Source organism: Pithys albifrons, chromosome 32 (assembly GCF_047495875.1).
Source record: "Pithys albifrons albifrons isolate INPA30051 chromosome 32, PitAlb_v1, whole genome shotgun sequence".
In the NCBI taxonomy this organism is placed as follows: domain Eukaryota; kingdom Metazoa; phylum Chordata; class Aves; order Passeriformes; family Thamnophilidae; genus Pithys; species Pithys albifrons.
The window spans coordinates 1,722,414-1,742,037 of NC_092489.1; the positions used below are offsets into that span (position 1 = coordinate 1,722,414).

The window sequence follows — 19,624 nt, forward strand, 5'->3', positions numbered from 1 at the left end:
CCTGGAGAGGGGGCAGTGTGGAAAAGGGGGAGCCCCAGGACCCCCAGGACCCTGAAATAGGGGCCTGGAGAAAGGGGAGCCTGCACAGGGGGACCCCTGTGTATTCAGGTGTGATGAGATGCCATTATTTTTGGTCCGTGTCTGGCCTTGCCACCTGCCAAGTTATGGAAAATAACAACTTATAACTTAGACTTCGGCCTTGAAGGAGACACATCTTGTGTACACTGAGACAGGTTTGTAACTTGAATTTTAAATAATGTCTGGTTTAACCCTGGAATCGACATGAACCCTCCCTGGAACAACTGGTCAAGGAATTTGAAAGTAATTTCAGCAAAAATACACAATTTTAAAGGTAATTCCCTCAGAATAGCTCTCATTATATGGTTTAGGTGGCCTTGAACTGACTGAGAATTGCACTGAGTTTTACTTACATCTGAAAAGAATTAGCAAATAAGGAAAATAATGTCATTAAACATGTAGGGGGTGACAAAAAAAGTGGATAAAAGAAAATAAGTCCTTCCAAATAAAATATTTGAAGTGTGTGGTGGGGAAAAAAAATAGTGACTGAATAGACTGAATAAAAAGTATTTCGGGAACAGAAAAAAATGCAAAAAAGAAACAGTATTTTTTTGTCAGTGCAAAAAGGTTTTTTCTGGGTGTTGCATTAGTGTGAATGCTGATGTGCAAATTATAATAATATTAATATATATCAATATATTATATATTAATATATAATATAAATACACATATAATAATAGGAATATTGTCAAATACTATAATAAATCATAGAATAACACAGAAAAATTAATTTATAGAATTGACTTTTTGACTGCTGAGAGCAATTTAAAAATAATTTGGTATTTATACAGGTATTGAAAACATTGACACCAATATTTAACAAAAAATGTGGTGCCCCAAATTTATCTGGGAAATGAATATTCCTTAACTCTCCTTGAGATCTTTGGGACAAGCCCCAGCAAAACCTGGAGTCCCTCAGCTCACCAGTTTGATCTCCCTTGGTACTTCACTGCTTTGGTCACCAAGCCCAGGGCTGAGGGCAGAGCAGCACCAGAGGAGCAGAAAGTCCCAGGTTTGCCCAGGAAACCAACACATGGACTTGCCAATAATGCAACATAAATCTCCCATTTTCTATCAGCTTTTAGAATCAAAAAGCTTTGCATGGGGAAGTTTTGTCGGGACCTGGATTGCAACAGAACTTTTTAAATTTAATTCTTTTCAATATTGATGTGGGACTGGGGGAATAACTTGGAGCAGCCAGTGATATCCACACCCTCAGCTGGTCACATTTTCTGGGATAGAAAGAACTTTTCAGACTCCAAGTCTAAAATTACAGTTCATGCATCAGCTTTTACCCACTGAGGTTTCTTTCTCCTGGTTGTAAGGAGAGTGTGACTGGGTGTGCAGCTTGAGAATTGATTAATCCTAATTAATATTAACACCCTGGATCTTCTCATGGTTGGAACAACCTGGAACAGAACACACATATTTTTGAGTTTTCTTCCTGTCGCACAGAAGTAAAACTGTGGAACTCAGTCCCTAAATTATCTTTTTTCATTGGCACATTACAGGTATGAGAGACCATCCCAAAATGTGGAGGGACAGTTTTTAATGCCACACTTTTCAGTGCTTTCAACTGGGGTGGGGGACTGTAGCAGGTGTAATAAGATATAATTATAATGTAAAATGCTATAATAAAGAATATAATAATTCTGATAAATTAATGTGTCAAATTGACTTTTGGAGTGCTGAGAGCACTTGAAAAATAATTTGCTATTTACACTGGTATTGAAAACCAGCCTAAAACTACACTTAAACCCAGCCCTAAACCAGCCCTTAACATGTACTAAAACCAGCCCTTAAACCAGCCCTCAACCAACACTAAACCAGAAAGAAGTGAGCTCTTAAGCCAGCCCTAAAGCCAGACTGAAAAGCAGCTCTAAAACTGTCCAAAACCAGCTCTAAAATAGCTCTAAAACCAGCCCTAAAAGCAGCCCTAAACCCAGCCCTAAAATTGCAGGGGGTTGGAACTGGATCCAAGTCCAGAGGAGGAGTTGGGTTTTTAACTAATTCCTCAAGCTCAATTCACAGACTCACAGGATTGTTTGGGTTGGAAGGGCCCTTAAAGCTCATCCCTTTCCACTAGCCCAGGTTATTGGCACGTTTTCCTCTTTCCAAGCACTGAAGGATTTACAATATTTCCAAATCAAACCTTTGACTCTCCAAAGTCTTGGCTTTGACTCTCCAGAAAGTGCCCAAAAGCTGCAGAACTGACTGTTGGGTGTGACCCTTCCCCCCTAACCAGGCAGGTCATTTGGGGGTCGGAAATGGTTTGCAGGGGCTGGGTGAAAGTTTGGGGGGTCTGTGCGGTGTTTTGGGGGTCTCGGGGAGGGTCTTGGGGTTTTAGGGAGGGGGGGTGTCTGGGGTGTTTTGAGTGGCTCTATCAGGTCCAGGAGGAGATTTGGGGCATCCTGGGGGAGTTTTGGGGGTCCCAGGTGAGGGTTTCGGGATCTCAGGGTGTTTTTGGTGGGAGGTGGGACGGACCTGAGGGCGGTCCAGGGGTGGGGGAAGGGGCTTACCCGGCTTCTCCACCTTCACCGTCACGGCCCACACGGCGCGGGGGGTCCCGAGAAGAAGGAGCTCCTGGAAAGGGAACGGGGAAACCTCCAGGACACGGGAGGGAAAAACCGCACAAGTCCCTTCCCGCCTCCCCCACATCCGGGTCTCCGCCCATCACTGCGCAGGCCAGTCCTACTGCGCGGTGGGTGGGAACGAAGAGTGACGGCGGGAGTGCCCAATGGACGCTCAGCATCGATGAATGACAGGCAAAGCAGCCAATGGGAGCTCGGCACCTCCTACAGCTCCGCCTTCCTGACCCCGCCCATCGTTCTTTGGGCGGAACTTCTCCACTGGCCACGATCGGCGGCAGCGCCCGGGCAGGGCCAGACGGGGCCGGGCACGGACAGACGGGGCCGGGCAGGGCCAGACGTGGCCGGGCACGGACAGACGGGGCCGGGCAGGGCCAGACGGGGCCGGGCAGGGACGGGGCAGGATCAGTCAGCGCCACCCCGGTGCCCCGGGCGCTCCCCCCACCGCAGCCCTCGCTGCCCCCGCTCCGCCGCTGCCAGGCCGGCCCTGGAGCTGGGTCGGGCCCCGCGGGCTCTGCTGCTGCTGTCGAGGGCCGAGGGAGCTGCGAGCGGGGCCGGGCTCGGCGCTCCCAGGGGATGGGCAGGGAGGGGATGCGGGGAGCACAGGGGAGGCCGGGGGGGTCCCTGCGAGCCCGGAGGGGGCAGCGAGTGCCCTGCGGAGCCGCCGAGATGCTGCCCGGGCTCTGCGAGCAGATGGATCCGGGCCGGCTGAGGAGGGAGCTGCGGGACAGCTCGGGGGGAGGCGGGGGCCCTGCCTTGGGGCGGGACCCACGAAAGCCGCTCTCCCTCCCTCTGCGAGCGGGCAGGGCAGGGAAAATCCAACGGAGGGCTCGGGAGTTGGGATGGGGAGCGGGAGAGATCCCTCCCCGAGCACCATCCCGGGCAAATCAGACTCGGAGTGGGCGTGTGAATTAAATTGTTCCTGCCAGACTAAGAGCAGGAGAATGAGAAGTAGAACTAAACCCGACAAACCCCTTCCCCTCCCCGCCCCGCCTCCTTCCCAATTGTTCCTCCTCCCCACTCAGCAGGGTACGGAGCTGGGAATGGGGGTCCGACTCAGTTGTTGTTGGTGCTGCTGCTCAGGGACAGGGGTTGGAGTCACTCCAAACATCCCCAGGGCTTGGCTTCGGGGTCTCCCCATCCCCAGGACACCTCTGGGTGCAGCTCAGGGCAGGAGAGGGAGGGACTGAGCTCTGAGGTACCGCAGCTTTGCTGGGACAAGTAAACAAAGAGGCACCTTGGGGGCTTTCTGGGCTCCCAGAGAGCCTTGGGAGGTTTCCTTGCTGAGCAGAGGGATGTGGGGGACCTGCAGCTGAGGCAGAGCATTGAAAGCAGAGCACTCCCACTATGGTCCCATTGCAGGTCCTCACTGGTTCTGGGCTCTGCTGGGTGCTGGACGGGTTGGGCAACTGGTCCTGGTGGGCATCGTGGTGTGGCTGCTGCAGGGACAAGGTGAGGCATCCAAAAGGTATAAAACCCCCTGACTCCATCGTAAAACTCCCCCAAATCCATTGGAGCCCAGGTCCAGGCAGGGGCTGGAGCAGATTCCCCCTGTATTTCCAGCAGGGAGCAGCTCCTGGGCAGTGGCAATCCCTGATGGGCAGGAGGGCAGAGCTGCCAGCAGGGGCTGATTGATGTGGGTTTGGGGTCTGAGCTGCTGCAGGTCCCTCTCTCCACCCCGATGGTGCTTGCAAATACCCAGGGATACCCTCTGTGCTGTTCTCACGAGGAGTTTCCAGGGCTCCAAATTAAAATTAAAGCCTCATGGTTGTGTGGGATTAAGGGCAGTTGGGGGTCGATCTTTGCCAAGAGGGAAGTTTCAGGTGGAATTCTGGGTTCCTTGATCCTTCCAAACCCCACTGGGCTCCTCTGGGGGTGGCTGCAGATGGAGAATTTCCTTTGGGAGCACCAGTTGCTCCTGATCTCGTCAGAGCAGGTGTAGGCACACTGGCCATTGCCCTGGATGCCAAACCTAAAACGCAAGAGCACAGTCAGAGCTCAGGGAAGGATTCCCATTGCCAGAGAGATGAGTGGAGGACTTTGCAGGGCTCCAAATTAAATGTATATACAAGCAGAGGGACACTTATGGTTGTGTGGGAATAAGGGCAACCCCAACTAGGCTAAACCAGCCTCCCCCTGTGTGAACCCACCCACAGCACAGGCTGTGCTGGGGCAGCAGGACCTGCTGGCCCTGCAGAGCTGCCCTGAGGGGACACTGCCCTTGTGTGTCACAGGCACCACAGCCTGTCCCTGCCAGCCCTGCCCACCATCCCCATCTCGGCTCAGGGACTCCCTGTGGCCCCTGAACACCAAAGAACCAAAGCCCCGACCCCCAGAGTGCAGCCCTGCCCGTGGGCAAAGGGCCCCCAGGGCTGCCCTGCACAAAGCAGCCCCTGCAGAGCTGCCCAGAGACACAACTGAGGACACCACACATGATGCTTTTAGGAAACAGCTCCAAGCTTTGCTTGGCTCTTAGGAGGGCTCATTGTTTTATTCCAAATGTTCAGAGTTCCCCCTTTGGGGGCAGAGTGTCCAACAGGCCACTGTTGTGTTCCATTTGGGCAGAAATATTTCTCCAAGGAATGCAGGTGGCACAGACGGTGCAGAGGGAGCTGCCAAGTCACCCCAGTATTCAGCCCTGCCCTGAGTGGCACCAGCACTGCCCTTTCTCACACATCTCTGGGGAAAACAAAGGTGTCAGGGTGTAGTTTCTAAGCAAGGAACCCTTGAAAAGATCTGTTTAGGACCTGACAGCAAGGTGACTCAGGAGCAACCAGCACAGGAGTGGGCAGGAACTGTTGGCCAGAGGTCCATCTCAGAGGGGAGGGTGAATATTTTAATTTTATTTGACACTACAGAGGCATTTTCTGGGGTGGCCTCTGGAATTTTATTCTATTTCAAGATCACCAGTAAAAGGGCTGTGTTTGAGTGCTGCAAATGAGGCCTGGATGGCCCTAACTCTCCTTGCCTTAGTGCTCAGGGGCTTGTGGGCATTGCAATATCTCCTGGTGCTTACAGGTGAGACTAAACACTGAGTTCACTGTCACAAATGCATTGTGGGTGGAATTGATGAAAAGAGGGAATTGCAATTTTACTGATAAAATTCAGAAGGAAATATGAGAAATGAAATTTATAGAGCATAAATTTTTAGTAACAAGAATCAGATCTGTTCCAGAAATGTCTTTGTGCACTGCCTATTTTAGATGTATCTGCTTGTGGTTTCATGGGAGCCTGAAAATGCTGCTCAGCCCATAATTGTCACACCTGCAGCATCAGGGGCTGAAGGAGTAATGGGGACCCTGCAGGGAGGCCTCAGATCTGTTCCCTAAATCCCATTCTGAAAGGACATTGAATGAGGGAGCCCAGCAAGTTCTCAGTGAGAGACAGGCAGCTGCCAGCAGGTCCAACCAGCACACTGGATTTACACCATCTGATCTCTGCTGAGGGGTCCCTCTGGGCTCTGACCCTGTCCCAGACCCCTCTCCCAGCCCCTCGCTGGCCCAGAGGAGACACTGCCCGTGCTGGGATTCTCAGGGAGCACTGGGCTCTTGCCAGTGGCTTCCCTGCCCAGCCAAGCACGGCTGCCTGAGCTTCTCATCCATCACCAGCCCCAAGTCCTTCTCCTCTTTGGGGCTGCTCTCAATCCATTCTCCAGCCCAGGCTGAGTTTGTGCTCCATAATCATGTGACAAACTGTAATACATGCAAATAGAACAGACTGTGGCTAAGCCTTATCCTCCCAATCCCCAGAAGCAGAGGAAGCATTTTATTCTGAGCAGGTTTTGTGTCAGGGACCAGAGTCGTGTCTGGGCCTGTCATGTTTGGTCTGTGGTTGTGCTCGTCGATGTGGTGTGAGAAAACAGTGCAGTTTGCCTGTGGAGAACTGAGGCCTGGAGAAAGAGCCATCAGTGTGAGCTGGAAGTGCTGAGAGCTTGGGCTGTACCCCAGGAAGAATGACAGGCAGAGCCATTGTTGTCCCGGAGTCAGCCCCTTGAGCTGCTGCAGCCTGGGCTGGTGCGATGGGCACGCAGGGGCTGGTGCTGCAGCTGGCAAAGCTGCCCTGCAGAGAGAGGAGCCAGGAGGGGTGGGCTGGGCTGGGGGTGAGGAGGCCCAGCTGGGCCTGGTTTGGTGCAGGGCCCGGCCTGAAGGGGCACTGCCTGCCTGCCCTGCCGCCAGTGCTGCTGCACCTGCTGCTCCTGCCCCGCGGGCTGGGGAGATTGCAGGGCTGGGGATGTGCTGTTTGTGTGCCAAGGAACAGGATCCATTGGCTTGGGGAGATTGCAGGGCTGGGGATGTGCTGTTTGTGTGCCAAGGAACAGGATCCATTGGCTTGGGGAGATTGCAGGGCTGGGGATGTGCTGTTTGTGTGCCAAGGAACAGGATCCATTGGCTTGGGGAGATTGCAGGGCTGGGGATGTGCTGTTTGTGTGCCAAGGAACAGGATCCATTGGCCCGGGGAGATTGCAGGGCTGGGGATGTGCTGTTTGTGTGCCAAGGAACAGGATCCATTGGCTTGGGGAGATTGCAGGGCTGGGGATGTGCTGTTTGTGTGCCAAGGAACAGGATCCATTGGCCCGGGGAGATTGCAGGGCTGGGGATGTGCTGTTTGTGTGCCAAGGAACAGGATCCATTGGCTTGGGGAGATTGCAGGGCTGGGGATGTGCTGTTTGTGTGCCAAGGAACAGGATCCATTGGCCTGGGGAGATTGCAGGGCTGGGGATGTGCTGTTTGTGTGCCAAGGAACAGGATCCATTGGCTTTGCTCACCAAGAAATTTGCTTTGCTACCTCAGCTGTGTTTTAGTGTCTTTCCTTTTGTGCAGGGAATCTTCCTGAACCTGGAACATTGGGAACAACCTGGTGACCCACATTCCCTGGGACTCACATTGGGAACAACCTTTTGACCCACATTCCCAGTGACCCACATTGGGATCACACCTGGCTGGAAGTCTCCACACCCTCCTGGTCCCTGGGGGCACTTGGGTGAGTGCATGTGGGGGAACATTCATCAGGACACAGACTTTGGGAATTCATTGGGAAAAGGGGATTTATGGATTTCACACCCCAAAAAAATCTCACCTGCTCTGTCCCATCATCTCCTATGGTGCCATCAAGCCTCCTGGCTCGTTCCCAAATCCCTTCATTCCATTCAAAAGTCCCTTAGTCTCTTCTAGATTCCCCAGAATTTCACCCAAAGTACCCCTAGTTTTCCCCAAAAACCCCAAGATCCCCCTCAAAGTCTTGTAACTCCTCTCAAAATTCCTTTAATTCCACTGAAACCTCCCCTGACTTTCACCTCACACCACACTGATTGTACTCAAAGTTGCCTTAATTCCACCTCAAACCCCTATAAATGCATCAAAATCCTGAGATTTTACCATAAATCTCCTGAATTCCACTGGAAATTCCCTCACATAAAATTGATCTCATTTCACCCCAAATTTTCAATTTCATCCCAAATCCACTTAATTTTACTGAAGATCCCCATTAATTGAACCCAGAACTCCCTTAATTAATTTTAAATCTCTCCAATCCCATTTATTTCACCCAAAATTACTTTAATTTGTCCTAAAAATCTCCAAATCTCCCTATTTCCACCTCAAAACTTCCTAATTCCATCTAATTTTTATTAATTTCTACCCCAAATATCCCTAAATCTACCCCAAATCTCTTAACTCCTCTCAAAAATACATGAATGTTTCTTAGAATCCCCAGGATTTCATCGCAAATCCCTAAAATTCAACAAACCCCCCCTTAGTTTCACACAAAGATTATTTAATTCCACCCTAAATTCTTTTAATTCCACCCAACCTTTTCTAATTTCATTTAAAATCCCCTGAATTCTACCTTAAATTCCTTGAATCCCACCCAAAATTCCCTGAATTCCACCCAAAATTCCCTTAATCCCACTCCAAATCGTAAATCTCGCCCCAAATCCCTCACCAGCCACCCAAGTGCCCCCAAATCCCCCCCGGCCCCCCAAGTGCCCCCTTGGAGCCCCAAATCTGAGAAAGGGCCCTATGGGAGGGGGGTGCTGGGGGGCTTTGGGGGAGTTGGGGTAGAACTGGGGTCAGTTGAGGGGCACTTGGGGGTCTCGTGGGGGTCTCGGGTAGAATTTATGAGCACTAGAGGGGCACTTGGGGGTCTGAGGAGACACTTGGGGGCACTTGGGGGTCCGAGGGTGAAATCTGGGTTTGAAAGTGTCTTTCAATGGACACTTGTGAGTCCTGGATAAACCTGAGGGGGTATGAGGGGCCCAGGGAGGGGATTTGATGGTCCTGAGTGGGTATTTGGGGAGTACTGGGGGTCCGTTGGGCACTTCTGGGGCAGTTTGGGGTCCGGGGGGCACTTCTGGGGCAGTTTCGGGTCCGGGGGGCACTTCTGGGGCAGTCTGGGGTCCGGGGGCACTTCTGGGGCAGTTTGGGTTCCGGGGGGCACTTCTGGGGCAGTTTGGGGTCCGGGGGCACTTGGGGGGCCGCAAACCGGCTGGGACCGACCCGATTGGGCGCGGGGGAGACGGGAGTTGATGTCCCGCCTGTGATTGGCCAGAACGACCCGCGGTGCATGACGGGAGTTGTAGTACGGGACAGGCTCAAAATGGCGCGGGTCTCATTGTGCCGTCACCGCGCGCTGCAATCCTGAACGATGATTGGCTGCGAGCCGAGACGGGCACGCTAGCCGACCAATCAGAGGAGGCGCAGGCGGAGGGCGGGACTCGAGGGCGCTGCCGGGAGAGGTGAGCAATGGCGGCGAGTTTGGGGTGATTTCGGAAAAATTTAGGAGTATTTCCGGAGATTTGGAGGACTCAGGGCGGGTTTTGGGGGTCCCTCACGACCCGCTCACACCTGACAGACCCCCGGGACGGCCTCGGGGTCGTTTTGGCCGTGAAGGTGAAGAAGCCGGGTAAGCCCCTCCCCCCACCCCGGGATGAGCCTCAGAACACCCCAAATCCCCCACGAAAATACCCCTGAGAGCCCCAAACCCCCAATCCGGGACCCCCAAAACTCTCTCGGCCCCCCAGGATGCCCCAAATTCCCCTCTGAACTCTCCCGAGCTTCTGAAACGCCCTCGGCTCTTTCACACACCCCGGTGATCCCCCAAACCTCCTCCCAGACCACCAATCCTTTTCCAGACGGTCTAAAATGCCCAGGAATTACCGAACTACCTTAAATCCCCTTCCCAAAATTCCAAAACTCTGCCAGACAGTCTAAACTGCCCAGGACTCCCTGAACTACCCCCAGGACTGCCCTAAACCCTCTCCCAAACCCCCAAAGCATGGCAGGACCCACCAAACCCCCTTCTAGGACACGTAACCCTCCCTAAATTCTCTCAACCTCCCCCCAGACTCCTACCCAGACACTCCCCCCCCCCCCCCACAAAACAACGCCAGGACCCCCAAACCACATCAAGCCCCCCCCCCCCCCCGCCCCCCAATTCTCTCCCAGTCTCTTCAAACCAATCCAGGACCCCCAGGCTACTTCCAGACATTCCCAAACCACCCCAGGATTCCCCTGAACTCCCTACCAGAACCCCCAAACTGTCCCCAGACCCTGCAAAACCATCCCAGGACCCCTCAAAAGCCTCCCAGACCCTCCAAACCATGCCAGGTCTCCAAAACTGGGATCTCAAAATGACACCTGAAACAGAGAGAACTGAAGCTGAGTGAGACACATGGGCAGGCCTAAGAAGCAGAAAAATGGGATTTATTGATTGTTTTTTTTCTAGAAGCTGAAAGGGGCCATTTGGGGATGATGCTCTTGGAAAAGGGAACGGTGTGAGCGAGTGAGGGGTGAGCACAGTGTGGGAACAAGCCCCGAAGGGGCTTTGTTTGAGGAGCATCCCTGGATGGTGGAAACTCCTGGGATCCTCCCATTCCCCCACATGGAGGTGCCTGGCACAAATCTCCTAAACCTCCAAACCCTCAAAATTTGGCTAAAAAACCCCTCCGAAGTATGAAAATTAAGATGAAAGCAATTCCAACCACCAAGATTCACCTCCCAAAAACCCTCCCAAAAATTTGCTCTCTGTGCTCTCTCCACTTTGGGGCTCTGGGGGTCCCCCCTGTCCAGGCTGTTGGGGGTGCCTTGTGTTTTGGGGTCCCCTGTCTGGGGTTCTTCCTTTTCAAGGCTGCTGGAGATCCCGGGAATTTCAGGGGTCTGACTCTGTGATCTGACCCCTTTGAGCTTCTGGAATTCCCCTCTCTTTAGGGTCCTACTCAGGACTACTGAGAGTCCCAGGGGTACTTTTGCCCCTGATCCTCTGCTCTGGGTGCTCGGGAACCCCTGGGACCCCAAAACAGGGATTGCAGAGAGGGGACACCCTCAGCAACCTGGAGAGAGAGGGGCCTTTGGAATCACCACGCCAAGCAGAGAGTCAGAGGAGAAGATCCGCTATCCCCCAGCTCCACTATCACCCGTCTCTGCTCCCCATCTCCAGAGGTCACCAGGCATCTGGTGTCCATAATAAGCTCCAAACGACTGAGAGTCAGGCCAAAAACAACCCTCATCAACCTCAAACTTGCAAGACATCAAGATTCATCCAAAACTCATTTCAAAATATGGAAATTAACCCAAAAAAACCCTCCCAGAAGTTCCCCTCTTCTGGTCTTTTCAGTTTGGGGTTCAGTGTCCCGCCCGAGGGATGCCGAGAGACCCACGTGTATTAGGGTGGGTGGGTAGACCTGTTCTCTCTCAGGGTGATGGGTAGACCTGTTCCATTTCAGTCCCCTGGGTAGACCCGTTCTCCCTGAGACCGCTGGGTAGTCCCGTTCTATGTCTGATGGGTACACCTGTTCTCTCCTGCTCCCCTGGGTAGACCTGCTGTCTCTGGCACACCTTCTCTTTAACCCGCGGGCCTCCCTCCCTTCTCTGCCCCTCCACGGGCAGACCTGGCGGCGCCGGCGGACGGGTAGACCTGTTCTCTCAAAAGCCCGTTGCTCACAACGCCTCCCAAAACTGCTCTGTCTGCCCCGCTGGGCCTCCCCTGCTTATGGAGGGAGCGGGGCCGACCCAGGAAGATCACCAGGAGAAGTGCAGGGGACAGCCACGCTCCTCCTTTTCCTCTTCTGCTGCTCCAAGTGCACACGAGGAGGTTTCAAGTCAGCAGGAGAACAGGGAAAGAGAAGGGGCCCCCCAAACTCCACAGTGCCCCCTCTGCCCCACCAAGGGCATAAGGGCTGTGCCAGGGAACACGAGAGCCGGGATGGGCCCAGACAAAGCCCCCAATGGCACCAGGACGTGCCGCTCCTTGGAGCCCGCGCTGGGGCTGCTGCGGGGCGGGGCCGGAGCTGCACACAGGGACGGCAAAGGGCCCCGACAAAGTGCTGCGGGACCCCCGAGCCGAGCCCCGAATAGCCTGGAGGGGCTCTGGGGTTTGGTTTGTGTTTGACGGGATGGTTGGGGCTTGAGGGACCCCAAAGCTGAGCTGGGAATGCCCCTTGGGGGCTATTGGGGACCCTGGGTGGTGTTTTTGGGTGTCCCAGTGTTGGTTCCTGGCAGAGCCCCTTGGTGGGCGGGGGGATGCGGGGACCCCCCTTGGTGGGGTTGGTGTGCCTGTGTCAGGCCCTTCATTGGCAGGTTGGGGAGGGGACCTCCCAGTACACATGGGACCCCCAGAGCCTGAACAGGGGAGCCCCCCCAAACCCCAGAGTGGAGAGACCAAAGAGGGGGAACTCCTGGCAGAGCTTTTTTTGGCTGACTCTTGATGTTTTGCATGAATCTTGTGGGTGCAGGGGGGTTGGAATTTTCAGGGGGTCACAGGGCCAAGGAAAGGGGGGCTGTATGGGCTTGGAGAAGTGGAATGGGGAGTCCAGGGAGACTCTGTGCTCAGGAAAGGCATTCCAGGGGGCCCTGATGTCGAACAAAGGGACTCATGGGGTAAGGACAACCAGAATAGCCAGAAAAAGGGGTTCAAATGAATTCCCAGTGCCCCATAAAGGGGAAAGTCTGTGGTCTGGGAAATGCAGGAGTGGGGGACCCAGAGTCAAGAAAAAGAGGGGTGTGGGGACTGCAAAAGGTGGGATGCCAAGGAAAGGGGGTGCAGGTGGATATTGGTGCAGGATAAGGGGGTGCAAGGGTTCCCCGGTGCCTGGGAATGTGGGAACAGGAGGGGCTTAAGGTGAAGAAAAAGCAGGACTGGAGGTGGGGAAAGATTATTGGGCGGTGCAGGGGGTCCCTATACGCAGAAAGAGAAGTCCAGGGGGTGTCAGGTTAAAGGAAAAGGGAGTATGGATTCTGAGAGATGTGGGATGGTGGGAAAGGGGGATCATAGGGATCCTGGAGTCAAAGAAATGGGGATTTGGGGGCTGGAAAATCAGGAATGAGCAGGTGGGGGGTCCTAGACCCCCGGCAGCCTGGAGAGGGTGGGGACCCTTGAGAAGCAGAACCCCCAGTACACAGGAGACCCCCAACAGCCAGGACAGGAGGGACACCCAGAACCCCAAAGAAGAGAGGCCAAAGACAAAAAGCTTCTGGGAGTGTTTTTTGGGCTGAACCTTGGTGTTTTAGAGGTTTTTTAGGCCACGAGGAGCCCAGTGATTTCTAGAGATGGATTGGGGCAAGAGGAACCCCCAACGCATTGTGCTCACACCTTCTTTTTTCCCCAAAAAACCAGGATTTCTCCTTTCCAAAGCTTGGCCAGGTGGAGGAGGAGGCTGCGAGGAAGAGGAAGATGCCCCGGGACCTCCAGGCAGGTGAGGAGGAAGTCAGTGCCCCTTTGCCCCTCTCTTGTGCTGCATCTTCCAGCCCAGCATGGCCCCAGCTGCAGGACAACCCCGCTGCCGACGCCGTCCTGCCGGGGCCGGGTTTGGGGGGATGTCCTTGGCCTTCCCTGTGGGCCAGAGGCAAATGCCCTGCCTGTCCTTGTTCCTTCCTGCCCCAGGCCCCGAGCTGAGCACGGGGAGCACAGAGGACAAATCCCCCCAGCAGAACCTGGTGGCAGAGGCTGTTTTGAACAGCTCCACAGAGCAGGAAGTCACTGAGGAGAAAAAGACACGGAGATCCCTCAGGAGGAGAAGCTCTCAACCGAGTTTTGGGTCCTCTGAGCAGGATAGAGCCACCCAGCGTGGGAAAGATGGCCAGAGCTTCACCCAGAGCTCTGAGCTGGGGGTGCAGCAGCAGCTTCAGAGCAGGGAGAAGCGCTACAAGTGCTTGGAATGTGGGAAAGGATTCAGCCAGAGCTCAGACCTGATTCGCCACCAGCACATCCACACTGGGGAATGGCCCTACACGTGTAGGGAATGTGGGAAGGGCTTCAGTCACAGCTCCCACCTGATCCGCCACCAGATGATCCACACTGGGGAACGTCCCTACACGTGTAGGGAATGTGGGAAGGGCTTCAGTCAGAGCTCCCACCTGATCCGCCACCAGATGATCCACACTGGGGAACATCCCTACGAGTGTTCCCAGTGTGGGCAGAGGTGTCGGACCATCTCCAATCTCCTCGACCATCAGCGCACACACACAGGGGAGAGGCCATTTTGCTGCAGTGACTGTGGGAAGAGATTCAACCACAACTCCCACCTCATCTACCACCGGGGCACTCACACCGGTGAGAGGCCTCACAAATGTGGGGACTGTGGGAAGTGCTTCATCCGTAACTCTGAGCTCATCCTCCACCAGATGACCCACACTGGGGAGAGGCCGTTTGAGTGTTCCGAGTGTGGGAAGAGGTTTCAGACCAGCTCAATTCTCCTCAAACATCAGCGTGCACACACGGACGAGAGGCCCTTCTGCTGCACCGACTGCGGGAGGAGATTCAAATGCAACTCCTCCCTCGTCATCCACCGGCGTATCCACACTGGGGAGAGGCCTTATGAGTGTGACGAATGTGGGAAGAGATTCACCCAGAGCTCTGCATTGACCAAACACCAACGGACCCACCAGTGAGGGAAGCCCCACCAGTGCCCTGACTGTGGGAAAAGCTTCATCTGCTGCTCCATCTCTATCACCCACATTCCTTGTGAGCCACATAAGGAAGACCCCTGGCTGGTGGTCTCCATATCCTCCTGGTTCTCCGTGGGCACTTGGATTAACACAGGGGGAGGAACATCTGTGGTGTCATGGGTTTAGTTACGCCCAGATTTAGGCTTTAGTTTTTAGAGCAAGGCCTTGGACAATCAGCTGACTGGAGCTGGGTCAGCCCAGCTGACTCCTACTGGCCAACTCTATTGCATCCCATATTCTGACATCATCTCAGATAGAAGAAGAGAGGGAGGAGGGATTTTCCTTCTTCTTCTTGCCGGATGAGCAAGGAGTTTCTTGGCATTGCAGAGCTCCTGGGGGGAGACCAAGATACTGGGGAAGTTGAAATTTATTTCCTGTTTCTTCTTGCTACCTTTTATTCTTAGTGTGTGGTTTGTATTTTATTTGGTTTCTATTTTATTTTCTGTTTCATATACCATATTCTGCTGAACTATGTTCTGTGTCTTGGTTTTTGGGGGACAGAAGGGGAGACTTTTCCTCTGAAATGATTACTTGGCATTTTACCACATCAAAGCCATCACATATGGGGACACAGACTGAAGTGGTAAATTCATTGGGAAGGGGGATTTGCTGACTTTTTACCCTAAACATCTCCCCTGCTCCACACCCTTAGTTTGTCTTGTGGCCTGAAGGAATCCTGAATGGTGTTTCAGAAGTTTTCAAAACTCAATAATTCCATAATTCCAATTCTCTGTGGCTCTGCCTCTCTGTGGGCCACCCAACCCAACCCCATGCACATTCACATGGTTCATTTTTTTGTCCTTTTTTATTTTATTTGATCCATCTTCATCCATTCAAATCACCTGAAATTGGGATTAAAATAAAGAAATTGAACAAAGACATCTAAATTTCTACCATTCTCCTCGGAATTGGAGCAGGAATTTGGGGTTCAAAGAAATATTCAGGAAGATTTCAGGATTCTGTGGGGATTTGGGAGAGTTTTCCCCAAAATTGGAGGTGTCCAGACCTACTGACATTTCTCCATCATTTTGCACTCCAGTATCTGAGAGGGATTGATCTGTCAGCTCATAACACCTCAATCCCACCCCAAAATGGCTCCATGCCAACTTGAAATGACTCAATCCCATCCCAAAATGGTTTAAAGCAACTCAAACTCACTTAGGGGGAGTCAGCAGCAGGAGAAGGGGTGCTACAAACCCAGGGAGGATGGGACAAAATTGGGAGGGCTTGGATGGAAATTGGGAGGGTTGGGATGGGACTTGGAGGAGGATGGGTTGGGGACTGGGAGACAAGAGATGGGATGTGTGGAAAAACTGAGGGAGCTTCTGGGGTGTGCTCTTGTCCTAGGGGGTTGTTATGGGTCTAGCCAGGTGGGCCTAAACTTAGGTTTTAAAGTTCAGCTAGGCCTAGGATTGTCAGCTGATTTAAGCTGGGCTGAGCTAGCTCACAGCTGACTTCTTCCAGCCAATAATATTGTATTCCATACCATACTACGTCATCTCAAAGGGTGTAAAATCCAGTGTGTGGGTGTGGCTTAGTTAGTTCTGCTATGGCCGAGGTACAAGCCGGATGTGGTCCTGCTTCTGTCTTGAAGCAGGCCTTGCTCTTGCCCTTGCTGCCTCTGCTTGCATTTTGTTTGCATTCAAGGAAGTAGAAACATTTTTGTTGTTACTCTTTCTGTCTCTTGCTATGTGTCACTTAGAGTACTTACAAATCTAGTGTAATAGACTTTGCTTTGTATTAACTGGGGAGTGGGAAGTTATTCCTTGTCATATATATGTAACTTGTGTAAGTGTGTGTTATATTGTAGTTTCCTCTTATTTTCTCCTTTCTGTATAAATGCATGTAGTTAGTTTCAGCATAAACTTGGTTTTAAAAGGTTTTTCCCTCTCTCCGTCTTCTCTTCCCTTGGCTGGTTGGGGGGGAGGAACACTTTTTCTCTGTCCTGGAGAGTTGCCCTTTTGCCAGCTCAACCCAGGACAGAGGGGTACTGTGAGGGAGTGTGGGGGACATATGACATCAGCACTAGGAGTGGGGCCCCACAGGAAGGGACACAGGGAGCTCTTTTTGAGGGGATCCTGCTGCTTCCCACCAGTTCAGTGGGCTTTAAATATCTTTTGAGGGTTTCCATCCTCTTTTTCATGGGCTGAGTTGAGCCTCTTGCATTTTGGAGGAATGAGATGACCCTAATGACAGAAAAATCCTGCTGTTTTCAACCAATTTTTACGGGTTCTAAATGGCTCTTGGGAGTCCCCCCCCCCCTCATTCTGGGGGTTGCAGAAAACCTTTGGCTCCACTGGGGGCTGAGGGGGCTTAAAATGCCCAGTTTTGAGGTGTTACAAGTGGCTTGTGGGGGGCCCAAATTTGATGCACATCCCTTCCTCCAGACCTGCTGGGCTGGGGCTGGGACCCCTCCCCACACAGGGGGCACCCACAGTTCTTTCTGGGGAATGAGGCTCCTCATGCACTGGGACCAGCCCAGCTGGTGTCACAGAATCCCAGAATGTGCTGAGTGGGAAGGGACCCCCAAGGATCATGGAGTCCAACCCTCAGCCCTGCACAGGCCCATCCCCAAGAGTCACATCCTGTGCCCCAAGTTTACACCTAAGGCTGAGAGAGTGATGCTGAAGAGGATTCTGATTTTTCATTTTTATACATTTTAGAAGTACTTGTGGCTTTAGCAAATGTAGATTTCATGTTCTAGTGTTCTGGCAGCTCAAGTTCATTGTTTATATATCCTCACCCCTACCACAGATTAGTAGCTCAAATTCTTTTAGCTCTTTAGGCTCTTTTCATGGTACAAGAGCTGAAGACTATCAGAAAGGCCTGCAGAACAAGACCAAAAATAAGCCAACAATCGTGAGTCTAAGAACACTGGAAGAACTCCAAAGTCCGAGGAAGAGAAGCTGATGAAGACAGAGGGTCTCCGTGACCCCAGCCCCAAATCCTGGGGGATGGCACAGGGGTGGGACTGGGGCTGGACTAAGAAATGTGTAAAGTAATGATTGGGTGGGCAATATTATAAAACCATGGAACCAGTGTTCGTGGGGGGGCACGAAGATGTCATCATGTATTCCTAAAAGCCCCAAGCCTGGACATTAAAGAATGTACTTTTTTATCTCATCCCACATTAACTTTGGTCAGAGTCCAGTTTTTGGGTTCCCTCACGGCATGAGTTTGGTGTCAAAAGGTGGAAACAGAGAATCCAGCACCCCAGAACCACCAGGGACTCCAGAGCAAGAGATTTCACCCTGGAGGAATTCTTCCACTGCCAGATATTTTGGAGAATCCCTTCAGTGACCTTTGAGAAGCAAACTCCAACTCTTGACAACCACGGGTGAGAGGGGGAGATAAAAAGAGTTCTTTCTTCTTTTTAGGTATCTTACTAGCACAGTTACAAAGGGGAGGCTTTTCCCTGGAATTGGGCTGGGAGGGGGAGCTGACTTTGAGCCCTGGTCTGTTTCCTCAGCCTGTGGGGAAAAACGGGTGTTTTGTCTGGTAGAGGGACACATGGTGCCATGTGACTTTGGAAAAGGCAGGGCAGGGGCAGTGGAATTTCTTACTGCAGTACCTCAGGAGGTTTTCCTGGCTGGGTACAGCCGGGAGGAAGAGGGGGAGGGGATGCCCCTCCACCTTGAAATAGTCTGCCCTGGCCTGAAGTCGTAAAACCTGTTGGTGGTCCTGAGTACCGTGGCTTTGAATCCTTAGGAATGGAAGATATGGACTGTAGCCCAGAGAAGGCTCTGGAGAAGAGTCCGTTACAGCTGACAGCTGATGATGTCTATGACATCTCCACTGTCTTGGGCCGAGATCCGATACAGCAGTGCCGGGCCCCATTTCATCGCTGCCCGAGGCCAGCTACAGTACAAGATTGTCCTAGTTCAGCAGGAGGGACCAGCTAACCCTGTGTGGGGGTGATCAAAGCTGTGTATTCTACCCCCTCTATTCATTCTTCAAGGTCAATGGGCCATTAGCAGCAGCTGCCCAGGGAGCCATTATCACCTTCACACCCAGCCTGAGGGGGGCGGAGCTGCTAATGGGCCATCAACAGCTCAACACCCCCTGGCTCCCAGAGTTAACCACCCACTGTGTGAGTCCCCGCCCAGGGGGAGGGACTGAGTGCTCCCTGAGGGTACATAAGTGGTGGGTAAGAAGACCTCGGGAACCTCTCGTCGGATCCAGAGCAGCAGCAGGACCTCGACAGCAGGAGATCCCCGCTCTCGCCCAGACCACAGCCCTCGCCTGCACCAACAGGTTTTTCTTTTCCTTTTGTTCTGGACCTGGGGGAACCACAGGGGTCTCAGCACAAGGGCAAACAAACCCCTTTGGGTTTGTGCCCCAGGACACTGGGTTATACTGCTGGGGTTTTGTGAGTTGAAAGGAATTTCTCTTGTGTGTCAGTGTTGTTATTGTAATATTATTATTAAATTTTAGGTCTGACTTACAATCTCTCTCGTGGTGAGTTCATTTCCCCTGCTGGTTCACCTTTAGACCAGCACAAAGATCTTGTGAGTTTTGGAAATCTTAGAGGTGCTTGTGACCGAGAGGCAGCTGCAGCCAGGGCAGGATCAGTCTCGCTTGGCTGTGGGCTGCTCCTCTGTGCTGAGCTCCCCCGCTGATGAGAGCGGAGCGGGCACTGACTTTGCTGCCCCTTCAGCAGCTGCGGTGGCGGAAAGGGGGGCTAGGGGGGCTTTAGCAGAGAGTGAGTGAGGAGCACCGAGAGATGAAACAGAGGCAGGAAGTGCTGCACGGGGTGTGAGTGGAGCTAATAGAGAGAGAGGTGCCTCTTCCACCGATAGCACCATCCCCGAGACAGCCCCTGATAAGAACAATGCCTCCACCCAGCATCCAAGTTTCCCTATACCAGAGGTAGGAAAATGGAAGCGGCAGTCAGCACCGAGACTGCGCGGAAAGGCGGAGAGGGGGAGACAGCACCGTCCCTTCCCCCATCTCCTGCCTCTGCCGTTCGTGAATATGCAAAGACAGGGACAAGCGGCGTGGCCAGCTCTGCCCCTGCAA

General features: G+C 52.9%; 1 protein-coding gene across 1 annotated transcript in view; it reads left to right on the forward strand.

The window, feature by feature from the left end:
• Positions 1–19,624, forward strand: part of LOC139684146 (uncharacterized) — an 800,710-nt gene that overhangs the window by 723,642 nt on the left and 57,444 nt on the right. Inside the window, 1 exon segment of the mRNA XM_071579747.1 lies at positions 13,827–14,527. Coding sequence (XP_071435848.1) covers positions 13,827–14,527 — 701 coding nt within the window.